This window comes from Copadichromis virginalis, linkage group LG7 (assembly GCF_057382275.1).
Source record: "Copadichromis virginalis isolate Kocher_CV1m ecotype Utaka linkage group LG7, C_Virginalis_male_GT1.1, whole genome shotgun sequence".
NCBI classification, from domain to species: domain Eukaryota; kingdom Metazoa; phylum Chordata; class Actinopteri; order Cichliformes; family Cichlidae; genus Copadichromis; species Copadichromis virginalis.
The window spans coordinates 51273585-51301559 of record NC_140624.1 but is presented as its reverse complement, the minus strand read 5'-3'; the positions used below and the strand labels follow the sequence as shown (position 1 = coordinate 51301559).

Genomic DNA, 27975 nt, shown 5'->3' with positions numbered 1-27975 from the left:
CAAATAGCTGCTCCCCCAGAGAGTCAGAAGACACTGACACATCATCCTCATCCTTACATACCTGACTGTAAAGAAAGACATGAGAATACACTCGCTGAAATGTTTTGACATTCAGATAAATCCCATGTGTGTTACTGTTATTTACTCCAAAGGTAAAGCTCTCCTGTGGCCTATGTAAAAGAAAGAAAGGTCCCAATGCCTCTTAGGAGTGCCGGCACATCTTGTTTTGAAACTGTCTTTGTCAGGTCTTATGATACAGATTTAATTCACCAGGTGTTTAGGGCAGGGGTGAGCAATTCCAGGCCTCGAGGGCCGGTGTCCTGCAGGTTTTAGATCTCACCTTGGGTCAACACACCTGAATCACATGATTAGTTTGTTACCAGGCCTCTGAAGAACTTCAGGACATGTTGAGGAGCTAATTTAGCCAATTAAATCAGCTCTGTTAGGTTCAAAAAACCTAAAACCTGCAGGGACACCGGTCCTTGAGGCCTGGAGTTGCCCACCCCTGGTTTGGGGTTTACCATTAACCTAAGCCAGGGGTGCCCAATCCCAGTCCTCGAGAGCTACCGTCCTGCAGCTTTTAGATGCATCCTTGTTCCCACACACCTGAATCAAATGAATGGCTTGTTATCAGGCCTTTGCCAAACATGATGGCATGCTGAAGAGATCAAACCATTTGATTCAGCTGTGTTGGAGTAGGGATGCATCTAAAAGCTGCAGGATAGTAGCTCTCGAGGACCGGGATTGGGCACCCCTGACCTAAGCCAAGGCCTATAGAGGTGAACTGCCATTTTTGCTTGTGGTGTCTCTTTTCTGTGGATGCTGGTAATTTTCTATTTAAGTTTTTTTGTGTTATTCTGGCCTTTGTCCCCCTTGAAAAGTCCAGCCTTGTCATCTCCTCTTATTCCTCACCTGGGATCATTTTACTCCCATTTGGACCTTTGACTCATAACAATGTCATGCTTAAAAATCTGACACATACACAAAATGGACAAAAAACTGGGCTGACCAGAAGCCACATTACACCTACAGGAGCAGCTCAGTCATGGAAACTCATACCAGAAAGCTCCTGTTGCACAGGTTTTATGCTGATGTTAATGTGAAAGGAGGTTTGGGGTTCTGCAGAGCATTGGCACTTTTTATGCCCTGTTTGCATTACCGCTCAATGTTGTGGCTTTGCTCCGCTTTGCAATAACACTATTTACAGTCGATCTAGAGAGGGAAAAATATTACAAACTGACCTTTTGCAATAGCGACATACTATTACAGCACCACAATCAACTTCAGTGATCCCTTTAGAATGACCCATTCTTTCACAAAAGTTTCTAAAGGTGACTGAATGGCAGTACTCAGTACTTTTGTCCATATAGTGTAACTTACAAATTATTTTCTTTTTAAAAATAACACTCTAAAACTACTGGCCATTTCTGTACCTGGGTTCCTGTGCCACCTGCAGGGCTCTCAGGGCTTTCTCCACAGCTGCGGTCAGCATGGCATCATCCTGCAACATCTGAGTCAACACAGGACCTGGCAGCTCCAGTAACATGCCTGTAACACAGATCAAGCTAGACTTCAGGGCCAAGTTACAGCTTCACTTGCAAGTATTAAAACAAAACGACAAAAACATATATATATATAATGTCATTAAACAAAAACTGAGGTACGCAGGTCCCCTAACCTGTGAGTTTTCCAGCATCCTCTTTGTGTTTGGAGGAAATCAGAGAGTACAGCTGCTCCCCAAGTGTCTCCAGATCTTCTTCTTCTTCCATGTTTGACTCTTCATCACAAGACCCTGACTTTACCTGCCATGCTAGAGCAGGCCGTGACCTTTAACTTATCAGGTTTTGACCTCAGATACATTTCTTGTTCACATCTTTCAATCACAGCAGCATAACGAAAACATCCACGAAATAAATCAAAATCGGCGTCCAGAAGTTGCGATTTTGTCTACAATCGCTCTCTTATTCGCCCTGCCTTTGCTCCTCGTTGGCTCGAGTTTGGAGCTAACATAACACTAATCGGTTTGGCGTTAAAACAGCTGATTATTATGTGTAAAATTTCAGGCGGGTGCCTGTAAACACCAGGCGCACATTAATGACGTGGACATACTTACTACGCTGAACGTATTCCTCCGCTCTTTCTATAAATAACTAGTACTAAACAAAATTACATTCAGTATTCAATACAGCATCAAATGCGTTAATAAAATGTACATATATATATTAATTATTAGCTATATGTCATATAATTCAATAAAATATGGCTTTTGTCCCAAAATGCAATTTAAAAAGGTAGATGGGTGTGCGTAAGAATCTCAGCGAGAGGTTCCGTAAAGCGGTTTCCGCTCTCTCCGGTCCTTTCCTCCGCTAAAAGGTAACGTGGTCGCTTCGGTGGCTAAAAGCTGGTGATTAAAGTACATTTGTTTTCTTTCCCTAGTTGTTTTTGTGTTAATAAATGTAGGTATTATTCTTATGTTTGTTGTTATACACCTTGTGCGACAATAAATGTCCCTGTTGTATGTAGAAATGGAAAGATTAATCTTGTAAGCACCTCGCTCTGGTTAGGCCTCATCGTGCTCCTTCGGTTCCCCGGCCTGAACAGTGGCGCTAATGCTAGCAACCGCAGCTCTCTGTGTTTTCTGTACAGTCCTAACAGAATAGTAAAGTCTACGGTTCGCTATATTAGATGTTTGCCGTCTCATCGTTTCCCGTGTTAGTCCGTTCAAGTTGTGACGCTAAGCTAACACGTTTAGCTAATGTCAGAAAATGCAGGCAAACATGTTAGACGCCTGTCAGAGTTTTTCGTCTTCCAGATTTTCAAGAAAAAAATTTCCCTCTTTTACACAGGTTCACCATGTCGTCCCATTTGCAGTGGATGGTCATCAGGAACTGCTCCAGCTTCCTCATCAAGAGGAACGGACAGACCTACAGCACTGTGAGTACAAAACCTGCTCTGAAGAACCTGACCAAACGTGCGATTACGCACCCAGAAAGTTTGCTTTAGTACTGAAACTGGGTTTGAGCAGTGATGTACAGTGTGGTATGGTAGGGACACAAATAACTTAGACTTAAAACACGGATCCCAGGCTTTGTACATTACCTTAACATACTAACAAAACATTGCAAGACAATCTGCTGTTAGTGTTTGAGAATTGCATATTAGCTGAGCTGACAGGATATGCCACATAGGCTTGGACTGTATCTGTGTTTGTGACATAATTCTGGCTAAAGATGTGAGATTAGTTGAAGGTGGCACTGGAAATGCTAGTTGGCTAGCATCCGTAAATATTTATATTGCTGAAGATCAAATTGTTGAGATTTTTAAATGTCCTGGTAATGTTTATTAAAATATACCGCATTACCTCCCTAGCCTAACAGCAGGATCAGGCAAGATAATTAAATAAATGCATGCCAGTGATCTGAATGTCTTTGTTTTGTGACAGGAGCCCAACAACCTGAAGGCCAGGAACTCTTTCCGCTTCAATGGGTTGGTGCACAAGAAGACTGTAGGTGTGCAGCCTGCAGCCGACGGCAAGGGTGTCGTTGTAGTGCTGAAGAAGCGTGCAGGTAAATGAGTAATGCTGGTTCATTAACGTTTGAGTAATAGTATTGTCCAGACTCAGACTGGACAAACGATCCTCTCTTCAGTAACTTTAAGGAGTATTTGAACACAAATATTTCAAATGCTCCTTATGCATCAGGTAGCAGCAACGTTTATGTCATCTATGGATGCCTAATGAATTTCCATTAATGGGAGGGGGGGGGGGGGGGAAGGAAGTTGTTAAAATTTATAACTAGATACATTATTTTGTGTTGTACAGTGAGATATGACAAGGATGACAACTGCAGAAGTATTAGATTCTGCATATTGTGTATATCACAGTATACAGAAATGTGGTTTTCTTCTTGGAAAATCCATATTTTTGGATCATTGGATACATTGGATGCTCATTTTGTTCTCTTGATGCACAGGCCAGAACAAACCTGCCAACTCCTACGTCAAGGTCACCATCAACAAGAATTCCCGTGCCACCCTCAACAGCTTGAGGCACATCATTCGCAAGAACAAATACAGGAAGGACCTGCGTATGGTGAGCTTAATCTGTGGTTTTGGGGAGGCTGAAACTTTAAATAGCTGGCATTTTTGTTTGTGTCAAAGTTTAAGAACAACATTTACGTCTCATTTGTTTCCCCAGGCTGCCCTGCGTCGTGCCAGCGCTATCCTGAAGAGCCAGAAGCCTGTTGTGGTCAAAAAGAAGCGCACCAGGGCTGCCAAGACCGCATAAACTCATTCACATGATAAATAAATAAAAGGGTTTTTGTTTGGAAAAAACACTACAGTGTCCTGAGTCTTCAATTTTGAGCATGAGCTTCTTTAGATCAGTGATCTGCGCAGGTATCCGATGTGGTTATATTTTTAAAGCAGTGTTTGTGTCTGAGGAATTGATGCACATAAATGGATGTTTTTCTTCCCCACAATAATTTGTTTTTTCTCAAGTGATAATTCACTTCCACGAGTCCGAAAACAGTCCTGATGAGCTGTGTAGATGTATGGAAGCAGAAAAAAAAGTTACATGTTACTTTTGACAGGTGTGCAGTTTCCTTGTGACGGCCATTAGTTTTGTCACAACTACAAATGTGGCAGTAAGTGGAAAATGGGCGAGTAAGACTGATTATCCAAGTTTCTGCCCATACATGACAGGCTTTAGCTTTAGATGCTGCTGCTACTGAGAGTTTACTTAAAAGCTACAATTGTGATTTTTAGATTGAAATTTGTTTCCAGTGTTTTGTATGTTAATGAATAGGGAGTACCTCCTCCCGAACTCCCTCCCCTGATGATCCGTTGTTATCATAGATCGTATTTGTATTTGAGGACGATCACACTGAAGCAATCTGCTTCTGCTACTGCACTTAGTGATACGGAAACATTGGATTGATTTAAAAGCAGCCCACTGGCAGCTTTCCACCCATGGCTTTGGAAAGAAAGAACCATTGTCACTCCCACCCCTGCCGTGTTTAAGCTGACAATATCTGCACCGACCATTTATTCCTGTCTTCACCTGTGACAAGGATCGCTGGGTTACTGTGAAGATGTGACAGAAGCTTTGTGCTGCAGTCGCTATGAGGACACTAAGGCTTTTGCTGGTAACCCTGACGCTGCTGGTGCTGGAAAGTCAGGGTTTTGAACTGCAGGATACGATCCATGCGCTGATAGAGGAGAACATCCACCTCCATGACCAGCTGGAGAACCTCACCAAGGCCCTCAGAGAGCTCAAACGGATGCTGTGGCTTCACTCAAATGGTACAGAGTCCTCTTTATGTTATCTGTAAATACAGGTGGGCAGGCTGAGCTTGGTTTTGGTTTTTAATAAAAATAACTCAAAACGATGATGGTTAAGATGAAATAATAAAACGTTCCTTTGAGGAATTTATGTTCTTTAAATGAAAAATCCATAGTGCAAGAAAATAATTCAAATGGGAAATAAAATCTTCACGTTTGTGTGTTTAATTCTGATCCTTTTCTTTGTTACAAAAGTCTTTTTTTATATCTTTAGTGTCTCCTACTCCATTTTTCACTGCACATATTCTTGTACACAAAAACAACATCTTTGAGCTGAAATGAGAGACAATTGCACAGAAGCTGATTTTGAGACAGTGTATGGGGATGAAATGTTGGCGTCCAAGGTCAAAACGGCTTTTCCCCTTTCATTTACTCCTCATGTTCTGTATGTTTTAATCCTCTCCCAGCTCTTTGTGTTAACTCGTGCACTCTCTGCATACACATTAGCACTTCAGGGCTCGATTAGGATGCAGGATGTTTTGCTTTTTTTTTTCATATAGTCTGTGCTGTTCGCAGAATAAAAGATATTAACAGAGCAATTCTCTGTTTTTGATACAGACCCAGATCATCACCATGAACATCATGATGAAGATGTCCAGCATCTGTGGGACGAATGGTCAGAACATGGTGTGTATGTCTGCAGCTGGCTGAAACTACTCCCGTGACTTCACAGAGCTGTGCTCACTGCATTAGTTTGCATTGATTTCATGGCTGTGTGGACAGCAGAGGGTTAATGAGTTGCACTTTGGGATAAACCAGCTGCCTAATGCACACCCCAGCTGACAAAGTGTGACAGAATTTCTCCTTTCCTGGCAGGTATCAGTGCAGAAACCCACCTCCTGCTGGAAAACACCTTTTGTGGGCATGGCCTGCATGGCTCAGCAGCTCCTCTCCACGGTCACGGAGCACACCTCATACGCCTGCTGATGCTGCTGCAGCTGCTGCTGCAGCTGCTGCTGATAATGATGAGATGCCTGTAGGCTGCAGCGGTCTGATGTCAGAAAAGTTGAGTCAACTCCTCATGGCCGCTGCAGGCTGTATTGTGCAATTTAATATGGTTGAACAGCGAGTGTCGATGCCACCGCTCTTCCTGTTCAGAGGAATTATTGAGCCGACAAGATTTGAAGAGTTGACCTGTCAATCCTGTGTACAAATCACCTCTGGGGAGGATTCACTGGAGCGAAAAGTTCATGTGGGTGTAGAAAGCAGACTGAGAGCAGGTTAAACACAGGGAGTTGCCTTACTTTTTAGCCATTTATTGTATTAATGAAATACAATAAATGTTTATAACTAAGCTGAACTCAGAAAGTTGGTTTTTGTAACTCTAAATGGAAATGCTGTGAACTTTACTGAAAAATAAAGCTAACTGCTAATTTTTTGTGTTTGCCTGAGTACAGCTAAAGCCACTTTACCTGCTATAAAATGAAACAATAATTCTTTCCAATTTAAAAAAAAACTAAGTAATGAAATAGAAATAATTACTGAAATATCAATGAATTTATTTGAAAAGATGTAATAGATTATTTCCAATTTGAAATCGTTAATTACTGAAATGTGTAATTTATTATTTATTTACTTATTTAATTCATTTTGGCACTCTTGGCCCTCCAGTTTCAACAACACTAGTTATCACTCAGGTGTTTTCACCTTAAACACTTCTACCCCAACGCTTTACGTTGTTCACCAGTTCCTGTTTTAAAAACAATAAAATGTTAAAGCAGCCAAAGTCGTTCTTCAGTTGAACCACTTGGCAGTCATCTTGAAACGCCTCCAGGCACTTTTCTTTTACGCAATATGTAAATATCACCAGCACATTGGTAATTATTATTGCAATCACCTGATGACCTGTTTTTAAAAAATAAAATAGTTTGTTTACCTCTTTGCAAGTTCTGCTCCATCACAAGCTTGATAGAGGACTTTTAGAATTCATTTAGTTCAGGACACTTTTAGTGCCACCCCTTCTTTTTATATAAGAAAGCACATCGAATTTAAATTCCTCACATAAAACATCCTGAATAATCAGGTCCCATCTTATCTTAAAGACCTCCCATGATGCAATGAGTGTTTCTTCTTCACTCACCTCTAATCGTTAGTTTTTACTAACCTCTGGCCCTCTTCCACAGTGTTTCTTTCATCCCGTCTCCCTCCCCTCACCCACTTGCAGCAGATGGCTGATTCAACCTGAGCCTGGAGGTTTCTTCCTGTTGAAAGGGAGTTTTTCCTTCCCACTGTCACCAAGTGATCGCTCATAACTGCTTGTTGGGGCTTGTCCTTCTAACATTGCAGGGTCTTTAACTTACAATATAAAGGCAGATTTTGGCACTACAAAAGTACAACTGAATTAAACTGAATAATGTTGATGATGCAGTTTAAACTTTACACAGATTCCAGCAAATAAAAAGACAACAAAATACCAAGTCCAAACACTTTACACTTTATTGTCCTGACTATTTGATATGGTGGAGCACATATAAAAGTTAGAAAATTAACTAATAGTTAGTTTGGCCCAAAGGTTTTCTATTCTACACAGTGAAGCACATGAATACACGGCAATGTGGTTTAACACAATAAATAGGTAAAGTTGTCAGCTCAAACAAAACGTAAAACATCTACAGTATTCTGAAACCCTCTGATAATGATATTTACACTCATCAAATAACTCATATTTACTATGGAATGATAGGATGAAATGCACTAAGTTGTGGTGTCTGCACTCACTTTTGGTTCTGCTTTAATGCTGGTTGTGTGTGGCTGCGTGAGTGGTGAGGTGTCAGTCAAGGCTCGCTCTGTTGCTACAGAGGGGCCACATCTGTGTACACAGTTTTCCCAAGCATATCATACATGTTAGAAGCTATGGCTCTAGTCTATATCAAGGTCAGAGTCCTCGTCGCTCACAGTGCTCTGTATGATGGCTCCGTTGCGAACCATCTTTGGGATGACGGGAGGCTTTTCGGGCAGCAAGCCGTACTCCCGCAGCAGGGCCTCCAGGTCTACGGCAAAGAAGTCTTCCCCGAGCTGATCTGTGAGCCGCACAAAGTTGCCGATCAGGTCCCCGGCTTTGTAAACGAGCAGAGCAGGCAGAGCGCTGTCTCTGAACAGTGCGCTGGTGCTGATGGCTGAGCTGCGCACGCTGCAGAACTTGACCAGCGGGTATTCCTGAGCTAGACACATCAGGCTGCCGCTCATGGCCTCGCAGCCCGGGATGTCCGGCTCGTAGATGTGGATCATGACCAGGGTGCTTTTGTCCTCTTTGTCTAAAGCCTCTAAGAACTCCTCCCCACTGTTTAGCTCGTAGACCTGCTCAAAACGCTTGCCGCGGCACAGCTGGCGCCGCATCTCTTCGATGCGCTGCATGCGGTAATGCTGGAGGAATTCTTCATCATCCTCTTCTTCCTGAAGCATGTTGTACTCCTGCATGGTCATCTGTGAACAATTCACACTTCTTTGTATTCTTTGAATATGAATCTACAGCCAGGAGAGAGTGGACTATGGACAAAAACTGGAATAAACTAGACCGAGTTTTATTCATTAAAGAAAAAAAGAAAAAGCATCTTGAGCCTATTGAGTATATGATGTATGTTGTTTGTTCCATCCACAAATACAATCAATGGTGCAGAGTCTAGAAAATAGAAGTTTTTTTGTTTTACCATGTTCACGCTGTCCTTGATAATCAGCTCTTTGCCTACATTCACCCCAGGAGGGATGCCACTGATCAGCAACAATAGGACTGAGCTAAACGAGGGTTTTCAGAGGTCTTTCATGTGTCTTCTGTTAGTCTGATTTACTTACTTTGCCTTGGATTTTTTCCTGAAGTGCCTTCTGTTTCTCTTGGTCCTTTTCCTGGTCAAGGTTAGAGCGGCATGTCATCGACAGCTTCTTGATCAGTCTTTCCATCTCCTTCTTCTGCTCTTGTTTCTGCTCCACCTCAAGCTGCTTGTACTTCCTCCAGTCATTGATCACACCCTTGGGCCCTGACACAGAACAGCCACTGTTACCATAACACACTCTATATTCTTATGACACAGATGAAAGATCGATTAAAGTCAAACACAAGGATGGCTTAAAAATGAGGGAAGCTCCAAGGATTTTTTAAAAAAAAAGTTTCTGACATTTTTATTTGTCAAAAATAACCAGATAATTTATTTAGATGTCATTTGGGCTGCTGCCTTGTGACAAGGGATCAATTTTTTTTTCTTTCCTGTGAATGCACTACATCTGTTTGTACAACCTGTGTTCACAGCACTTCCATCTGCGCTGTAGTCTATCTCGGGTTCCGTGACTTCAGCATCCCTAATGGTCTTGTTCTCCCCATCCTCATCATCATTGTCGCTGCCTTCATCCTCACTGCTGCTGTAGTAATACTGCAGCTTCTCTCCCAGGATCTTGTCATCCAGAGTAGTCATGATGACGGCTCGCCTGTGGGAAGCAGTATGAACTAGTTTAATAATGAATAATAAGCACACAATACAACGACTCCGAGATATTAAAGACTTCTAACCTCACTGATAAAAATCTGGATAAATCGGATAAAAAACGCGTTCATTGCTTAATAGTCCAGTATAGTGCTGTATAATCCAGACAGATACACAGCTAGAAAAGGCTTATGTACATAAAGTGGGCCACACACTATACATAGCTTAGAGTAAGTGTGCCAGTTTATTAAACTTAAGCTAAGAGGCCTTTTGTGATGCACCGATCCGTAAGTAAGAGAGCCGGTGTGTACAGATGGGCAGACGGGGAGAGAGACATTCCTCACACTGCCCTCTTACTTATGACAGCATACACAATATGAGGCATGAATCGGGATTGTGCTGCTTTATTATTGTCCCAGCACAGCAGCTGACAGCGAAGATAACAGCTAACGAGAGTTGATCTGAGAGCCTCTGCCGATGTTGAGACAGATAGCTCAACCATTTACATTCACTATTGCTGTTGTTTCAGTACATGTGCCGTACTGAAAAGAAAATGGCGACAATCCAATTAGCTTGTTTATGTAAGAAGGACGCGGGCCGAACAGCTGGTGGGCTGGGTGTTTGTAGAAAGTAAGGTGGTTAGCATTAGCTACGTAGGTTAGCTACTTCTCCTATGCTGACTTCCTGGGAGTCCGCGGCAGCCATTACCCGAGATTGTGTTAAAACGAAGCCGACTCCTACATCATATATTGCATTAAAACGACACAATACATCCACTACTTGTAACCACCCGGCTTCTTACCTCAATTTAATAACCGGCTCGCTGGCTGCCCGAGCTTAATCCACTAGTTCAGCCGCCTCAAGCCGCTCTTCCACACAAACGTGATGCCTTCAGGGTTCACTGACGTGTCTTAATAATGATTCGTGGGTAAAGAGAATCGGAATGAAGTCGAAACTGCAGCCAGTTTAAACTGCATCCTGTCTGTTATGTAGACACACTGAAACTCACCTCTCCGATAATTGTAACGAAACAATTTTACTTTCTATAGCTTTGCAAACAATTGCAGCACGCGAGTATTTAATTTACTTATAAGCTTAAAAATGACGTAATCAAGCAGTAGAAGATCCGAACTGCTTTCTAAATAGTTAGTTATGATACTGTTTCCATCCAAACTAATATGTCAACCCACTGTGGTGACACTGTAATATTTAGTTTTGACTTTATTGTGAGTTTGGACTTTACCGAGGGCGCCTAAAGACAACACATGAGGTGCGGGAAGTTGCTGGAAGATAAACTATGCAACTCCCTATTTCACCACTAGAGGGCATAAAGAGTGCTGCTATGGCTTCTACAATCAGTGCCAAGCTAAATATTTTGACTTTATCATTCCTTCTTCCTTTTAAATATTTTTCACAAAAGCTGTCTGAAATCAGTGAAAAGATACGGGTTTGCATTCCCATGTTTATATAAACGATTACACAATGCAAATCATCTGAAAAGACTAATAGCAGGTACATACAGACTGTATATGTGGTTTTTCCGGACATATATAATCCCATATGTATGTATGCAGAAGTGCATGTAGCAAGAACACATGTTTTAAACTATGAAGCAAGGGCAATTTAGTTATATGTGTATTTTAAACCACGCTGTGCACCCTGGTTATTAAAAAAAAAGAAAAGAAAGAAAGAAAAAAAGAAAACTTGCAGTTACATAGCACTGGGCAGGTCTCTCTCATCAGCTATCATTGGTGTTCAACTTTAAGCCAAAGAATACACTGGTTTTATGAGATGCAGTGGGTGAGTAATGTGGGTGGGGTACAAACAGTCATGAGAGATAATGATCATTGGGTCGTAAATAATGTTGAAGCCTGAGTACGTTTGAATGAATGGGCAGTTTTATTTCAGTCTTTATGCTGAGCTGCAATGAGATCTTTCAAAATAATTCTGCAGACAGTACAAACGTTTACTGATGGACAGTGCGAACAGGTATTGTGATCATTTCAGTCTTCGGACACAAGTTTTATTGACAAAAAAACATGTTTATTCCTCATGTATTTGTGTTCAAGTGTATGAGACAGTGAGCAAAATAAAGGAAAAGGCATATTTGATTTCATTCTGAGCTCTTGATTCCTGTGTGACTCTCCAGTGCTGTTCAAGCAAGCATTACTGATGTTTTCCAAGCAAACATCTGTAACACTAATTTTTTAAAATTGTTTTATTTAGCAGCCGCCTCTTTTACCTTCATATAATGATCTTACAAAAACAAAACAACCTTCTGATGTCTGCAAAGGTTATAGCTCATCAGTCTGCGCTCTGTCACCTTCTCGCCCGTGTTCTTGCTTCTCTTCTGCTGGTACTCTAAATGACACGTAAGGACACGTTCTGGTGTTTTGACACACCAGCTTCTTGAGTGTGGCAGAGTTTACTATTTCAAAGCCCACCTTTCCTCCAAAGGTGCTGGGCTTCCAGTATTCCGGAGAGCATATAGGGTTTCCCAGGAGGCCTTTAAGGGAGAAGGGGGCACCCATCTCCACCATGCTTTCTCCAAATATGGCCCCCGCTCGTGTTTTCTCCAACAACAAGCCGGGGTAAAATTCCAGTGCGTCAATGTCATCGTAGAGCTCTTCGAGGTCTCGTGCTATCTCCTCATTATCTGCAAAAAGTGACCAAATATGTCAAATAGGATGTTTATGAAGCAGGTCATCGACATCATTACAGTACAGATTTTTACAGATAATATTTGCAGGTTTTAAACCAATACTGCTGTAAGGCTGGCAGATCAGTTCAGCACATTAGTTTTGACAGGGAGGTTTTCTACAGAGCTCCTCCAATAGAGTGAGACACACTGCTGTGAAATTTCATGACCAGGTGATGAAGCCTTCCCCCGGCTTTGATTTTATTTTGTAGGCCTACTGCTGCTTCTTCAAGGGGTCCAATCAGCAGCTACTGAATTCACTGACTATGGCTTAAAACACCTCTTTCGTGGATTTTCAGGCTTTATGAACTATCACAGTCTTTCTCCATCTTCATCACGGAGTCACTGGAGTTGTAAGCTCTTTGAAAATCTCTCTATGTCAGGGAGCTGCATGATGTAAATCGGCACATGACTGTTTAAGGTGGACACTCAGTGGAGTTCGTGACATGTAAATAGAGATTCTGATGCAAATGCATCCCCTCGCTACCCTTCAGAGGACAGCAGTGGGAAGAAAATAACTTTGACAAAACCAGTGCTTTAAAAATTGCTCCAAAAAGAGAGCAGATGCCATTAATTCCAGGAGTGTCCGTCCAGCTGTTTGCGTGGACTTCTAAAATTTGTGCCATGTGAGCTAGACACAGAATCATTTGCCTTACCGGTGAATTCCCTGAATGACGTGTATGGCGTGAGGTTAAAGCGCTTCCTGTACTGGTTGAAAGACTGGAGGCGAAGTTCACGGGACTCCTTGATGGTCCCAACGGCTACTTTGGTGACCATCGCATTGATGTTGTGCCCACCGCCAATCTGTGGGTCAACGGTGGGAGAAGTAAGTAACCAATATGGAGTGACCTCTGTCAAAAGACATCCTGTGAGAAGTTAGGTACAAAGTGGCTTACTGCAGAAGTCTGCACAAGCCTCAGCTTATCAGTACGAAAACAAGCTGTCAGCGTGCGATCACTCGCAGAGTATGATAAAGCAAAACAGGAAAACTTTGTGTGACTGCCAGAAATCATTAAACATGGATCACTGAATTGTGCAACACTTCAGTTGCTGATGGTTAAAAAGCGAGTTATAAAACACAGACGTCCAAACAACTCTAACTTGTAAAAATGCACCATAACTGTGTGTTATAATTACACAACATGTGCCGTTTGCTACCTGCCCAACAATTTGCCTGGAGAAGGAATCCACGAGGGCCTCCACGCCGTAGTGCGTCAGAACAGACGTGTTGAAGAGAAACTGTTCATATGACAGCTCGTCCCCATTTATTAAGAAGCTGTCGGGCATCAAAGGGTGCCAGTGGTAGAGCTGGCTGAACTCCAGAGCGATACGGTTGCCGTACTGGAAGGGAGAGCCGAACAGCAGGGTGGGATCGAACTTGAGTTGAAGCAGGTATCCGCTGAGGTGCTGCACGTAATCTTCTATCACGATTCGTATGGTCTCGCCTTCGAGAAGCAAAGGGATTAAAGAAAAATGCACCAAGCAGACAGTGGCTCGACCTCAAGTTAAACAAACAAAGTTTACCAAAAAAACAATACACAATTAAATGCAATAGTTTAGTGTAAAGAACAGGCTCTGGCTACACCTGTGCGGAATTCAGTGGTTGCTTAAGGCAAAAGACTGCTTGTTATTTCCCCAAATGATCACCACAGCAGATGTTTTTCAATTAGGCACAGATTTTATGCCAGATGTTATTCCTGATGCAACCTTCACATTTATCTTGACTTGAGACCAGTACTAGAAGTACACCATCTTATGACCCACTTGAGGCTGGGTTTGAGTCTGTTCCCGACATCAAACTGAGGCTCTTTCCTGTGTAAGGCAAACGTATTAACCACTACACCTCGCAGATGCTGGTAAGGAGCAAGTCTGGCTCAAACTTTCAAAAAAGAAAAAAAAAGAAGTCATTTTTAAACCAAATTTAGTATAAAATCCAACATGTTTTGCTAAATTTTATTTAAACTAGTTAACTTGTTATTAGAAAAAGCAGTGAACTGTCACATGTCCTAGCCACTTGCACTAAACACTTGAAGTCTGCAATGCCAGGCTCACTGTTCCTTTTGAACTGTGTCTAACTCACCGATAATAATGAGCCGTGTGGTCTGGAAAAGCTGCTCATCGTCCCAGGTGGGATGCTCCGCTTTCAATATATCACAGACTCGGTTGTGCTCCCTCAGCCACAGCGTGGCGTACATTCCCAAACCAGGGAGAAGTCCATAGACTTCCTGACCGATAGCCATCTGAGCCTCAGCGGGGACTCCGGGAGGGTAGCTCATTCTAACAGATGCATCAGCGACACTGGGAGGGTACATCTCTCCATCAATTAACTGACCGGACAGAAAAAGAAAGAATGATGATACAAGTCACTGTCATCTGTAATTCACAATGTTAATGAAGATCAAGTATTTCATTTTAAAAAGAACTGCAGAACTGACAGTTGCGCTTCTAAATCAACATGTACACTCACTGGCTGCTTCTTCATTAACTACACCCTGCTAGTACCAGGTTGGACCAATAGAACCAACAGAAGATGGGTAAGTAAGTAAGTAAGTAAGTAAAATTTATTTATATAGCACATTTCACAGATAAAAATCACAAAGTGCTTTACAGTAAGATCAGACATACAAGTTAAAATTAATTAAATTAGTTAAAAGCCCGTTTGTATAAAAATGTCTTCAGCTGCTTTTTAAAGGAGTCAGTAGAGTCTAGACAGCGTAAAGACAACGGCAGAGAGTTCCACAGCCTAGGTGCCAGTGCCTGAAAAGCCTGAGGTGATAAAGGGATGAACATACACAGCAACAATACTCAGGTAGGCTGTGGTGTTGAAATGATGCTCAGTTGGTTCTAAGTGGCCCAAAGTTTGCCAAGAAAAATATCCCTCACACCAGCAGCAGCCGTCGATACAAGCCAGGATCTGTCCATGTTTTCACAAAGCCTTGCTCTGAAATTGAGCACTCTTCTATTACTCAATTTTGGTGAGCCCACACGAACTGCAGGCATCCAAAACAAACAACCACGCCACGTTCAAAATGACTTACACCACCTTTTGCCCCCACCCTGATGCTCTCTTTGAACTTCAGCAGTTCAACATGTTGTTACAAACCGGGTTGAACACAAAAGGAGATGCACACAAATTCCACTTAAAAACATATTTATCTTAAATGAGGGAAACAAGGAGAGAACTTCAGCTAACCGTGGTGTGTGTAATCAGTACAATCAGTACAGTGCAATTGAGCTCGGAGGGTTTTTATCGAGCAGCACCACTGATTGGATGCAAGCTACTCCACTTCTCTGACATCTGCTGATGAGCCCTGCCACACAACGGGCTGAAATGAAAGCAGGCTGAAGTCGATTATCACGATGTCGGATGTCTGCAAGCAGTGATTGCAGCTATGTGATTGGCTGATTAGATCACTTAAGGGGCAGTTGAACAGGCGTCCCTAATAAAGCAGTCAGATATAAGTCTGCAAATGACTTTACCTGATATTTCAGCTTTCCATCTTTGAGAAGCCTGAGGTTTAGCTGACGATCCAGGCTGTCTCCATAAATGTGTCCTGCGTCCACCTGTTTGAGTTGCAGGAGAGAACGAAAAAAAGCATCAGAGGTGTAATTGTAAAAAGCCGCTGCTACTTCATCTGGAGTTACCCTCCAACTTCCACCAACCTCCAGCTTCATAATGTAAATTATACTGCTGAAATTTAACAAAAAGACAGAATCAAGACTAGAAGTTTCCCTCTGCTCTTATGCTATGTATATAACACTAACTCCTTAATAAAGCTAATGTGCTGCACACCAAAGATCAGGATGGACTGACCCCGTGGCCGACAGCCTTAGTGAAGCCGAGGCCCATGCGATTGAAGGTCTTAAAGAACTGGTGGGTGAAGTGCTGCGCGAAGAAGGCGAACATGAGGCTGGTGCGCTGGGGATCGGGTCGGAACGTCCTTCTCTTCAGAAGCCTCTCAACCAACACCTCAGGGTCAGGTAGCCAAGCCTTGCCTGAAGAGAAACACCACAGCATCACGCACCATACCGGGGGGGAAAAACACAGATACACCCAACTCAAGCCATAATACTGAAGCTCTGACACAGCTGACATGTTAAACTGCACTTCTGCACAGTCCAAGGTCAAGATATGGATAAAAGCAATCCTTAAACTACACTCTTTGCATAAAAATGTGGATTTAAATTTGGAACTATGTGAGCATTTGTTGTCAGATGTTTAAATTTATACTCTTAATCAACAGAATCATCAACCATCATTTGACAAAGCACATTTAAATGAGCAATAGCAGACACTGGCCTCTTGGGGGCAGTATAACAAAAATAACAAGGGATTCTAAACCATGACTAGCAAAGTTTGATTCATGTTGAGTCATGTTTCAGTCCGCTTGTTGGGTGTCGATTTGGTATTCAATTTCTATCACACTCCCCTAATTACAAAATGTGGCTCCTTGGAAGCTAACCTTTCACCCCCAAAGGTGTGGGACAGTCCTTTGGCACCGGAGGCAGAAGTCGAGTGTAGTAGCTCAGATTATAGTAGGATTCCCAGCTGAGGTAGTCATACTTGGAGTTGAAGGTTGGAGGGCTGGGAATTAAGTTTGACCTCACTGTTGGTACAAAAAAACAGATGTATTAGATACACAGAACGTGTAAAAAACATCCAGAATGAATTTCTCTACAATAAGTTTGCTGACTCTGGACCTGTTAACACCAGCCGCATGAGGACGTCCCGCAGGAAAGTGTGGTTGATGATGTCCCAGAGCCAGTGGAAGTGGGTGAGAATGTAGTGCACCACACCTGGGTTGGGCCTGAAAAACTGACGCACTCGGGTCCAAAGCTCGGCTGGAATGGCAGAACATCACGAGACACGGTCTTGTTATTACTGGAAGTCATGGCAACTGGGGATCTGGAAATCTACTCTAAATAACAAAGTCATTATGGAGCAGAACACTTGGCAGGCATGGTCTTGCTTTTAAAACCAGGATCAAGACTTCTGAATTGCCACCCACACCTCTGGAGTCGGTGGATTACTGAATGACGTGAAATATAATGGCAGTTCTGTCTCATTATCGGCCTCCCTCGGGGCCCCAAAAACTCCAAGTTTACTGCGTCAGCTGGTTTTGCTGTAACACCTTAAAAATGTGCTTATGTTTAAACCAAAACATCAACATGAGAATCTTATTATGTGGTTTTAGGGCTACTCCACCAAAAATCTAGGGTTAATGACTTTGATTTTGATTACATCCACTACGGATTTGTAGATGTAATCAAATCCACACTATGCACCAAAGTAGGGTTGCGGTAGCATTAAAGTACAGAAGCAGCACAAATTACTGGGGTTTGGCTCATTTTTGCTACTCTATCAGGTTAACCCAAGCCTAAGAATAATTATATGACATATGATGAGTAAAATGCTCATCTCAAGGCTTCAGAATGGGACTTCACATACAAATGGCTAATCTGAAGGTTGAAGGTTCGATCTCCGGCTGCTCCAGTCTGCCAAATATTGTTGGGCAGGATACTAACCCCAAGTTGTTTTCCGATGCATCCATCAGAGTGTGAATGTGTGGTAGAGTATAGTACAGTCCATTTACCTTTAAACGATAACAAACTGAACACATTGTGAAAAAGGCTTAACACGAGCTGGAGAAAGCAGGACAATACAAGTTTTTGTGTCATACCACAGGCTTCTGATTTTATCAAAAGTGTATTATTAACAGGACAAATAAGTATTGGTGTATCATATTCCTATATATTCCTACTTGTTACAAAAAACCCTGAAAAAAGAAAGAGTGTAATTCCCAAAAATGTGAAACTGTTCCTTTCACTTGGCTGGTAGCTCCATAAAGACGTCATAATATTTTCTTTGGAGCTACATGAGCAATATGTGTGTCTATTCTGCGTTACACAACAAGTGAAAACATTGGTCTACATGTAACTCCTTTTCCTGTCCAATACTCCTTTCCTTCCTTTTCTTTCCTACTCCTGCTCCTATTGTCTTTTTCTTTCCATGTACAATCAAAGCAGTGATTAACTGTTATTACACTCAGTGTGCGAATGTCTGCCAAATACATAACAAATGACTGGGAACTACAGCATGTGAGGGTTTTTGTTAATCCAGCTGCTCTCTTCTTGGCACTTCCCCACGCTCCTTCAATTTTCCCAAATACTTGTCTAGACAGACGTTTTAACGCTGACAGCCTGGGGCTATGAAATTAAACCTTTTTTTTTTCAAAACCCTTTGGTTTTATGTTAAGTTAAATAGTTGAAATTCCTAAAAGGTACAGCAATAAAAGAGGATATGAGCACCACTCTCACAGAGGAAAACGGACTTACGGACTGTGCAGTTTTCTCCGTAGTAGCCGGTACGAGTGCAGTCACACTCATACTTGTCCTGACCGTACCGGACGCACACACCCCAGTGCTGACAGGGGAAGGAACAGCATGGATTGACTGTGGAAAATAAAGAGAAAAGAAAACTCATGTGAAGATCATTTGGAAATACTTGAACGTCAGGTAGGCCGATTATATATGAAGCGGTGGCATGGAAATAAACTGAAAGAGAGATCAAATATTGAAGCGGCACCGGCACTTCCTGTGGTATTCCATGCAAAACCATCTGCCTTCGAGCAAGTTCAGACCGCTATTTGAAAATGCCCACGCAAAGAAAAGGAAAAGAATAAAAGAAAGCCTTAGAGCCAGACATGAAATCAGAGACAGATGGAATCTTAGACTGCACTACTGGAAACATGCTTTTATTTAAAAAATACCTCTGCAGATTAGGCAAGGTGAACAAGTTCTTGCTCCAAGCGCAACTTTTGTTCTTTACAGGAATTTTGTATTAATCACTGACACAATGTGAGAAAAAAGGCACCAGGTGTCACATCAACATAAATGTGACAGTCTTGGAAATTTGCTCTATACAGCACTAATCGTTGCTCAGGAAAGCATTCTGGAGAAGACCCACATAACTGGGTACCAAGTTTATTGTTGGAGTACTATTGCACATTTTACTCGATAACATAAAGCGTTACACTGTTACCTCCGCCGAGGAGGTTATGCTTTTGGTAGCGTTTTGAGTTTTGGATAAAAGAAGTCTTAAATGAGTTCTGATAAAACTTTGTAAATGTGTAGAGCGCGCTCATGTTAACAATTTCTTACTGCCATTGTTTATATTGACCACATATAGGCAACGCGTTGGGAATGATGTATATGAGGATTATTACAGTTTTTATTCAAACATTTTGTCACATTTGACCTCAGATCTCACTTTTACATTTAGATATTTAAAGAAAGTTCAAGAGAAGGAGAATGAGCTGTCTTTTCACTCAGAAATATACAAGTTTCTCATGTCCAGTTATTTATAAATCATTATCTATTATCCATTACCTACTAACATATGTTAGTAACCATATGTTAAAAAAGAACAAAGAAATCAGAATGAATGAAATTAAAAGTAAAGAGAGAGTCAGCTGCCCTGGTGGAGGTTTGTGCTCTCAAAGTGATTCTTGTACTTCTTTAACATGCAAGTTTGACCTTTGGGAAATATGCTCATTCGTACTTTGGCTAATAGACAGCTGAGTTGTTCTGTTCTGTTCTTCCCTGGCAGGTGTGTGTACATGGACAGTTGATTGTACCATGGATGCTTAGCTGTTCTTATTAAACTCCTTTGTAGTAAAATGAAGCTGGCACATGCAGTTTGATGGTAAACTATTTTCCACACATAGTCTGGATTACAGCCTCTAGTGACCCCTTGCGTGAATTTCCTGGGAAGAACTCAGTTTCAGAGCTTTCTGTTTCACGGCTGACACTCAGTTTGGCCAGAGCCACCACAACCAGCTGCTTTTTATACACAAGATTCTGTTTTGATTTAACATTACTTTTAACATTTAAAGTACTTATTGCTTGTCCCCTTGCAATCAGAAATCAATTCTTAATCAACCAATCATACAACTCATAGACTTATATATGAGATGAATGGAGGGTGTTAAATGTGAAGCCCGTGTACAAGTTTGTTAAACCTGCATCGTTTTTAACAGCCAGCAGCGGCTTTTCCTTTGGTTTCTTCCCATCTACCCAAAGAGTGCATAATGTGCTCCATTAGAAAGGATTCCTATGATAACAGATAATTTTCATTTTCATTTATTTATTTATTTCACACTTGGTCAACAGTTTCCACAGTTAGTTCTTTCAAACAAACCAACTACACTTTCTGTCAGTAAAGCACTGTAACCATGTGTGAAAAGGAGCAGGCAGAAGAATATATTCTTATTAAACCCTGCCCCCTATCTACAATCCAACTTATATTGCAAGTGGGCACCAAAAGTCAAGGAACAAACTAACATTAACACTTATTTCCAGTCCTAACTCAAACCAAACAACAAATTTACAATCAGAATATACCACTCCACATAGTAACAAGGAGAAAAGATAAGTAAATAAAATAACTGAAACAAAAAATAATGGATCCTTTTACTCCAATTTCATTCACATTCTTCATATTGAGTTATCGTTTTAGACATGTAACACTTTTTAAAACAATGTAAATTTATACAACTCTTTAAATTATAATGAAGAGAGTTCCACAGTTGTATACCCCTAACCGTTGGACTCATTAATCTTTGTGTAGTCCTAGCTAGCTGATGCTTAAAATAAAATTTCCTTCTGCTATCTTCTCCCCCCGAACACGTTAAAAATACTCTTTGTAACTTAGAAGGCAAAATATTACTTTTAGCCTTAAACATAATTAATAGTGTCTATAGTTTCACTAAATCTCCTAATTTTAATAATTTTGATTTTATAAATAATTTATTTGTATGTTCTCTATATTTAACGTTATGAATCATTCGTATCACTTTCTTCTGTAATAAGTTTAGAGGTATTCTCATATGTATTTCCCCAAACTTCGACACAGTAACTAAAGTATTGAAAAACAATGAGAAATATAAAATGCGCATTGTTTTTTGGTCTAATAAATCTTTTACATTTCCCAAAATATAAATGTTTTTAACCATCTTCTTTCTAATATACTCAATATGTGATTTCCACGTCAAATTTTCATCTATTACACCCAAAAAGCGAAATTCAGTAACTCTTTCAATCAATTCTGCATTAATGGACATAATGACTTCTTCCTCCTTTACACGATTGCCATATATCATGAATTTCGTTTTTGTCAGATTCAAAGATAATTTATTTACATCAAACCATTTTTTAAATCTTAACATCTCAGAAGTCATAATTTCAACCAAATCTTTCAAATTCTCTCCAGAGCAATAAAAATTTGTGTCATCTGCAAATAAAATAAAATGTAACCTTTTTGATACTTCACAGATATCATTAATATATAAATTAAAAAGTTTAGGTCCTAAAATAGAACCTTGAGGAACCCCACATACAATCTTCAATCTTTCAGAGGTATTACCGAGATAATGTACATATTTTCTAAATAACTCCTTAACCAAGTCAATGCCACACCTCTCACACCATAATTATACAATTTAGAAATCAAAATAAAATGTTGTAACGTGTCAAAAGCTTTTTTTAAATCAACGAATACCCCAACTGTGTATTTATTATTATGGGTTGCAGATGAAATATCTTCAATGAAAGTCAACAATGCTAATGCCGTTGATCTATTTTTACAAAATCCAAATTGATTTTCATTTATTAGTTGGTTTTTTCAATAAAACTATCAAGTCTTGCGCAAAAAGTTTTTCAAGCACTTTTGAAAACTGTGACAAAATTAAGAGACACTGGCCTATAGTTGTTAAAACTATGCTTATCTCCTGATTTATATAAGGGTATCACTTTTGCCACTTTCATTCGATCAGGAAATACTCCTGATTATAACGAGAGATTAAAAATATAGCATAGAGGAATACTTATACAGTCTAAAGTCTTTTTAATTATAACCATGTCTATACCATCACAGTCAGTAGATTTTTTATTTCTAAAATTTTCTACAATTGCTACTTTTTCTTTTATGGTAATATCAGCTAAGAATATAGAATTAACCACTCTACTTTCTCCTTTCCAAACTTCATATTCTGGGTCGTCATTTTTCCTAATTAAATTTGCTAAAGTAGGTCCAACATTTACAAAAAAGGAATTAAATTCGTTTGCTACTTCAGTCTTATTATCGACAACTTGATTATTCTTAATAAAATAAATACACCGATCTGAGGGTGTGTTCTTGTTACCCAATACTTCTTTAAAAATATTCCAAATGCCCTCAATATTATTCTTGTTTTCCTGAAAAAGTTTATTATAATAGTCTTTCTTGGCTTTCCTCAATATTAATACCAACTTATTTTTATAAACTTTATATTTCATTTCCGCATTCTTAGTTCCCTGTGTTATATAGTCCCTATATAAATTATTCTTCTTTTTACACGCATTTGCAAGACCCTTAGTTATCCAAGGTTTCAAATAAAAGATAATCGTACACTTCTTTACAAGTTTAATAAACCAGTGTGGGAAAAACCATCCGCATGAAAAGACCTTTGTTCTCGGACACACACAGAGAAGCAGAGTGAGGAGGAGGTGGGTGGTGCTGGTGGGGGAGGTGGGTGTTGGTGGGGGATGGCGTCTAAACTACTGACGCGCAAGTTTCTGCATGCAAGTTCCGGGTGAGAGTAAATCCTGTTAATTTACATTATGATGACAGATAAGGCCGGCCAGGCATTCTTTCTCTCCAAGATCCATACACTGATAACCACAATTACATAACTCGTTAGATCAGTTCTTGGTACAGGGTTTCATTTATGCATTTTATTGGAACTGCAAGATAAACAACACATCCAAGCTCTTCTGAGTAAAAACAGTGCGGCATGGAACACTTCCTCGTGCACATGTGGATTCATGTCTCTCCAAGCCACCTCCTGGCCTCGATCCTCCACACTTAACAAATGTGTAACTACATCTGACAGCTGTGTAAACTGCATACACACTGCCTGAGAGGTCAGAAGAAGTTCAAATCTCTCTCGTTCTCAAATCTCTCACACACATCTTTTATCTTGCATAGACCTTCCAAAAAGCACTATTAAATTCAATGTAGACATAAATCACCAGGAGTGAGTTAGTCTATGGAGAAAGTTTTCTCCTGTGACTAGACATAAATCTCTGTGCGCGAGTCTTCCGTTGGAGACAATGAGCGTAAATATGTCATCCTGAAAAAATGTCATTCTGAAAAGGGCGGTGCTCAAAAGGTGGAGTCGGCATGAGAAATAAGTTAGAGCTGATCATGCTGCATTACGTGTGTAAGACATGAGAGATGGAAAAAGTGCCCACATGGGCCAGGCAGGAAATGCCTGGTCTCCTCAAGGGTCTTCAAAACGTATATCCAAGCACTTTGACAAATGATCCCGTGCTCAGTGTTGAAATCCTACCTTATATAGAAAAACATTAAGAAATACTCAGCCTGCACTTGAATTTTAATTAAAAGGAGTTCCAACAGCAGGCCTCCTTACTCGCGAATAATCTTTTCCTTAGTCTTCCAGCGGATGATGTCATGTTACTGTACCAGTGCCTGTCTTTATTATCGGGGTTAAACGAATGTGTAGCTGCTGGCAGCTTCACTCACATCACTCAGAAAAAAGCCCTGATATCAACCAGTGTTAGTCAAAACACAGACTGCGTGTGTTTCTTGCTGCAGACTTTGCAGTTATTAAAGCAGCAAATGTTCCAAATAACAGGTAATGCTATAAGTCAGAGCATCAAACCCCACCAGTCCTCTTTACCTACCTGTGCTCGAGGTAACTTCATCACCCCGACACGCAGGCTCCCGCAGCAGCAACAAAAGCGCACAGGCTGATCCTAGGACAGAGGCTTCCCCACATGATTAAAAGTCAGTCAGTTTCGTGTCCAGCAGCTGAAACATCAAATCACCGAGCAGCACCTCTACGTAAAGGGCTCGATCTCTACTTACCTCTCATTCCAGCAGGAGTTTTTCATACCAACTCATACAACGGGTGGGAAGGTGCAGGGATCCAGATTTTGCAGGTAAACACAGGATCAGGAGTATGGAGACGATCCGGGTGTTGGGTCAGCGTGAAAGAGAAGCAAAACCAGCTATCCAACAGGTTACTCCTGTGTGTGAGCACAGCCAAGCTGCACTGCGCCTTTATGGCCCCCGGAGAGGGGAGAGAAAGAGCGACGGTGACTTGGAGCCAAGTGCGGGTTTCCCCGCTCTTTACCGCCTACTGCTGGTGATCAGTGGCCCTACTTCCTAAATACTGCCTAACTTTCTATTGCCATGTTCACTGTTTTAAGGTCTTCTAAGATTGTAAAGCCTTGTAAATCATGGAGCTAAATAGTTTTAGACGCTGTAATCGTTTCAATTTAATGTCTTTAATATTGGTTCATTTTTTTCTGGGTATAACGTAATAAAACATCACCCATTGCATTTCCATAAAAAAGACACAAAATGTTGTGGAGATATTTCAGTCTGGACTAACATGGCACACTAATAAGGACACTTCCCCTGCACTGAGAAGAACAATAAACTTTTCCAGCTGAGTGGTTTCTTGGCAGGTGCTTTTTACATCCTGCCTCGGATGTTTGCTTGAGATGAGGGAAAAGCAGCCGTGGATAAACTCTCAGAGAGATAAGCCAAGGATTTAATGTCACCTCTGCCACTGGAGTTTATGAAAGTTCAGAGGAAGTCATGATGGCGCCATTAGAAGAAGTCAGGAAGTCAGATTAAGACAGAATCTCAGCCAAAATCCAGAAAACAACACATTACATAAAAGACATACCTGTCAGCTCATTGTATTAAAAGCTCACCTTTGCACAAAATCAATTTCTTCTATTCTCACCACCATGGGCCAGACCAAAGATTGTACATCTGCACAAGACTGGAATGGGCTGTAAGGCCAACAACAAGCTTGGGAAAAAGTGCTGTGGTCAGATGAAACCAAAATCAAACTCAACTCGAACAAGTCAAGCACGGAGGTGGAAAACGTTTGGCGTGTTTTTCTGCTAAGGTCGACTTCATCACACTGAAGGGCCAATAGACTGAGCCACGAGGCGGTTGCCAAGTGGCAGGAAAGAACCCTAAACTGTTTATAAAGTTTCTCAAGGGTTTCTCCACCAAATACTAAGTCATGTTTTGCTTGGGGATCAAATACTTATGCCACTCAATGTGACATATCAATCAATTTATAACTTTTATGTATTTTGTGTGTTTGTCTGTGTCAGAATATGACAGAAATAAGAATCGTCTCAGTTCCCTGATTCAACATTTGTCTGCTCTAAAACAACTGGCTGGAGAACATTAATAACTAGAAACATGGAGGTCCATTGTTTATTAAACCTTAACTCTTCTCCTGTCCACGCGAGCACTTTAAACCACTTCACACATGCCCTACAAAGTCTTAATAATAGCACTTGTAAGCGAATCCTGTTAGACATTTACATTCCCATGAGTCTTTGCAGTGCTGCAGCATTCACAGCATTCAACTGTATTTAAAAAGAAAGAAAAGCATTTTACTGTCAGTTTAAAGTGACTCGTTCATGCATCATTTTTGAATTAGGTTGTCTGATATATGCTAAGTCAGTGAGTGACTGTGCATTGGCCATGCGGCAGATTTACAAGTTAAAAATATGAAAGGACAACACAGTTTTCACAGAGGTGGAGGATTATTTTGCCAGTGCAAAGGAGAAACTCTGCCACAGCATCAGGAAGAATGTTGGGAATTACAGCTGCTGCAAAAGCCTTCGAGGCTTATCTGTGATTGAAGCCATCCTACCCCTACACACAAAGAGGCTGTAAATCAACTTGACAGACTGCCCGGTAGATTACATTTGTCAGCATACGCATGCATAAGCACAGGCAATTGGGAACAGTGCTGAAAGCAGCTCCCGAGGCTCTGGTGTTGTATCTGCAAAGTTTTTCTAAGAAGCTTTCCAACTTCTTAGAAAATGTTTGGATTTACTGGTAACAGGAATACTTTGAACATCCATCATCTCTATCTGGTAATCACCATATTCAGATTGTTGGTAATTTCATGTCTCAAGGAAACCTCTGTTGAGAAATCACCACATACTTCCTACCGCTTGTTTTCTCCACTGCGATGCCTCTTGGGGAATTTCCAACTCTGTATTTTGACTCATTTGTAAACAGACTTTCCTCTGAGAAATTTCTGCATTATTTATATTATTTAAATATTTAGACTTGTTTTGTCATTGAGGATGTTACACAGCAACTAATTGCTATTCGCCTTCCAGCTGCACTTATACTATGCAGGCATGGGTGCTGTTAGCGACTTTGGGTAGCTTGAAAAAAGGCCAGCTCTGGGACCACCGAATACTAACTCTAGTATCTAGATCAGTTCTGTCCGAAAGCAATCAGTGGGCAGACTAATTGATATTTAAGCAATGTTGTATCCAATAAACAACTTCGCCTCACTGACTCTCCTGTGTGTACAGATGTTCAGACCAGCTGCGGCTTGGAAACAGTTCAGCCCTCAACTGAATTCATGTCAATGAAAACACTGCAGGCTAGTATTGTTACGCTGAATCATGCTAGGATACTATTAGCTTTTCCACAGGAATGCGTATTTTCTTTTTCTTCTATTAATCTCTGGCACTCTTCCAAAGCACGTCTTTTGTCCCGTCTTCTTCTCCTCACCCCCAACTGGTCGCAGCAGACGGCCAACCCTCCCTGAGCCTGGTTTCTTCCTGTTAAAAGGGAGTTTTTCCTTCCTACTGTCACTAAGTACTTGTTAAAATAGGGGTCATTTGCTTGTTGGGGTTTCTCTGTGTTATTGTAGGGTCTTCACGTCACTGGAGTTGGTCTCTTTTCTTTCACAACACTTTTATAAGCACAACTTTTTCTCACCAACATTTTTCCTACACATACAAACAGATTTGTGTTTCCCACAAGAAAATGGGACGATGAGGATTACACAACCTCCAGATTATTGTTACCCCTTTATGATTTCTCTCTTCCCTGTTAGTGTGTGTGTTTTGGGGCTTCTGACTACATGACTGGCCAAGAGTCTGTCTCCATTTTTCTGTTTCACACAGCCTTTCAGTCTATCATAGCATTGTGTGTGAGCAAATAAAAAATATTTTCTTGTGAAGCTTAATGTTAGATATTTCAAGCAGATAATTTAACTTTACAAACTGTTAGAACAATATGCTTAAAAATATTTTACCTGGAATAAGATGCTAAAGTGTTTTGTAGTGTCTTATGGTTTGAGTGATTTTGCTTCCTACTAAACTGATTTAGCCAGATATTGTTCTTTGTAAGATTTAAGAGACAAGAGATGAAGAAGAGAGATTATTGTTAAAAGGTAAGGACTGCTCAGTGATGTTTGATAGACCCATCGGCGTAACTTTGTGCCTAACATTGGTGGGATCAAGATCTCTGTCTAAATAAATAAATCTGGGTAAATTCCCACATGATTAAACATGCAACTATTTTGCTGGTAATAACTGAAATGAGTAAAGAACATCAACAGCCTATTTATGCAAGATAGTTCATAATTTTATTGGGGGGTGTTATATTGGTTGGGTCTG

The 27975-nt window shown here is 40.8% G+C and overlaps 4 protein-coding genes across 7 annotated transcripts in view; 1 reads left to right on the top strand and 3 right to left on the bottom strand.

Moving 5' to 3' along the window:
• LOC146706059 (uncharacterized) overlaps positions 1 to 2094 on the bottom strand; it is a 4793-nt gene extending 2699 nt beyond the window's left edge. Inside the window, exons 1-3 of the mRNA XM_085464051.1 lie at positions 1679 to 2094; positions 1434 to 1548; positions 1 to 65 (exon numbers count right to left, since the gene is read on the bottom strand). The exon at positions 1 to 65 is cut by the window's left edge and continues 45 nt beyond it. Coding sequence (XP_085320177.1) covers positions 1 to 65; positions 1434 to 1548; positions 1679 to 1769 — 271 coding nt within the window. The 5' untranslated portion in view covers positions 1770 to 2094. The remainder of the gene's footprint in view (positions 66 to 1433; positions 1549 to 1678) is intronic.
• A 219-nt stretch (positions 2095 to 2313) lies between these two features.
• On the top strand, positions 2314 to 4334 carry rpl28 (ribosomal protein L28). 4 transcript variants are annotated; one of them, XM_085464055.1, is made up of 5 exons: positions 2314 to 2373; positions 2847 to 2934; positions 3443 to 3566; positions 3972 to 4090; positions 4196 to 4334. In XM_085464055.1, exons 2-5 carry the CDS (start codon positions 2854 to 2856, stop codon positions 4283 to 4285), a joined length of 414 nt encoding a protein of 137 aa, XP_085320181.1. In that variant the 5' UTR covers positions 2314 to 2373; positions 2847 to 2853; the 3' UTR covers positions 4286 to 4334. The 4 variants fall into 4 exon arrangements, with proteins under 4 accessions (XP_085320181.1, XP_085320179.1, XP_085320182.1 ...); XM_085464053.1 differs by having other exon boundaries at positions 2337 to 2404; XM_085464056.1 differs by lacking the exon at positions 2314 to 2373 and adding an exon at positions 2383 to 2413.
• A 3424-nt stretch (positions 4335 to 7758) lies between these two features.
• Positions 7759 to 10672, bottom strand: pdcl (phosducin-like). Its single transcript, XM_085464050.1, has 4 exons — positions 10555 to 10672; positions 9569 to 9756; positions 9130 to 9311; positions 7759 to 8763 (listed from the first exon to the last, which is right to left on the bottom strand). Exons 2-4 carry the CDS (start codon positions 9741 to 9743, stop codon positions 8200 to 8202), a joined length of 921 nt encoding a protein of 306 aa, XP_085320176.1. The 5' UTR covers positions 9744 to 9756; positions 10555 to 10672; the 3' UTR covers positions 7759 to 8199.
• A 956-nt stretch (positions 10673 to 11628) lies between these two features.
• On the bottom strand, positions 11629 to 26401 carry LOC146706056 (prostaglandin G/H synthase 1-like). Its single transcript, XM_085464049.1, has 11 exons — positions 24380 to 26401; positions 24196 to 24279; positions 18787 to 18903; positions 17152 to 17292; positions 16914 to 17057; positions 16265 to 16446; positions 15931 to 16014; positions 14531 to 14777; positions 13609 to 13895; positions 13107 to 13254; positions 11629 to 12408 (listed from the first exon to the last, which is right to left on the bottom strand). Exons 1-11 carry the CDS (start codon positions 24384 to 24386, stop codon positions 12047 to 12049), a joined length of 1803 nt encoding a protein of 600 aa, XP_085320175.1. The 5' UTR covers positions 24387 to 26401; the 3' UTR covers positions 11629 to 12046.
• Positions 26402 to 27975: the final 1574 nt, after the last annotated feature.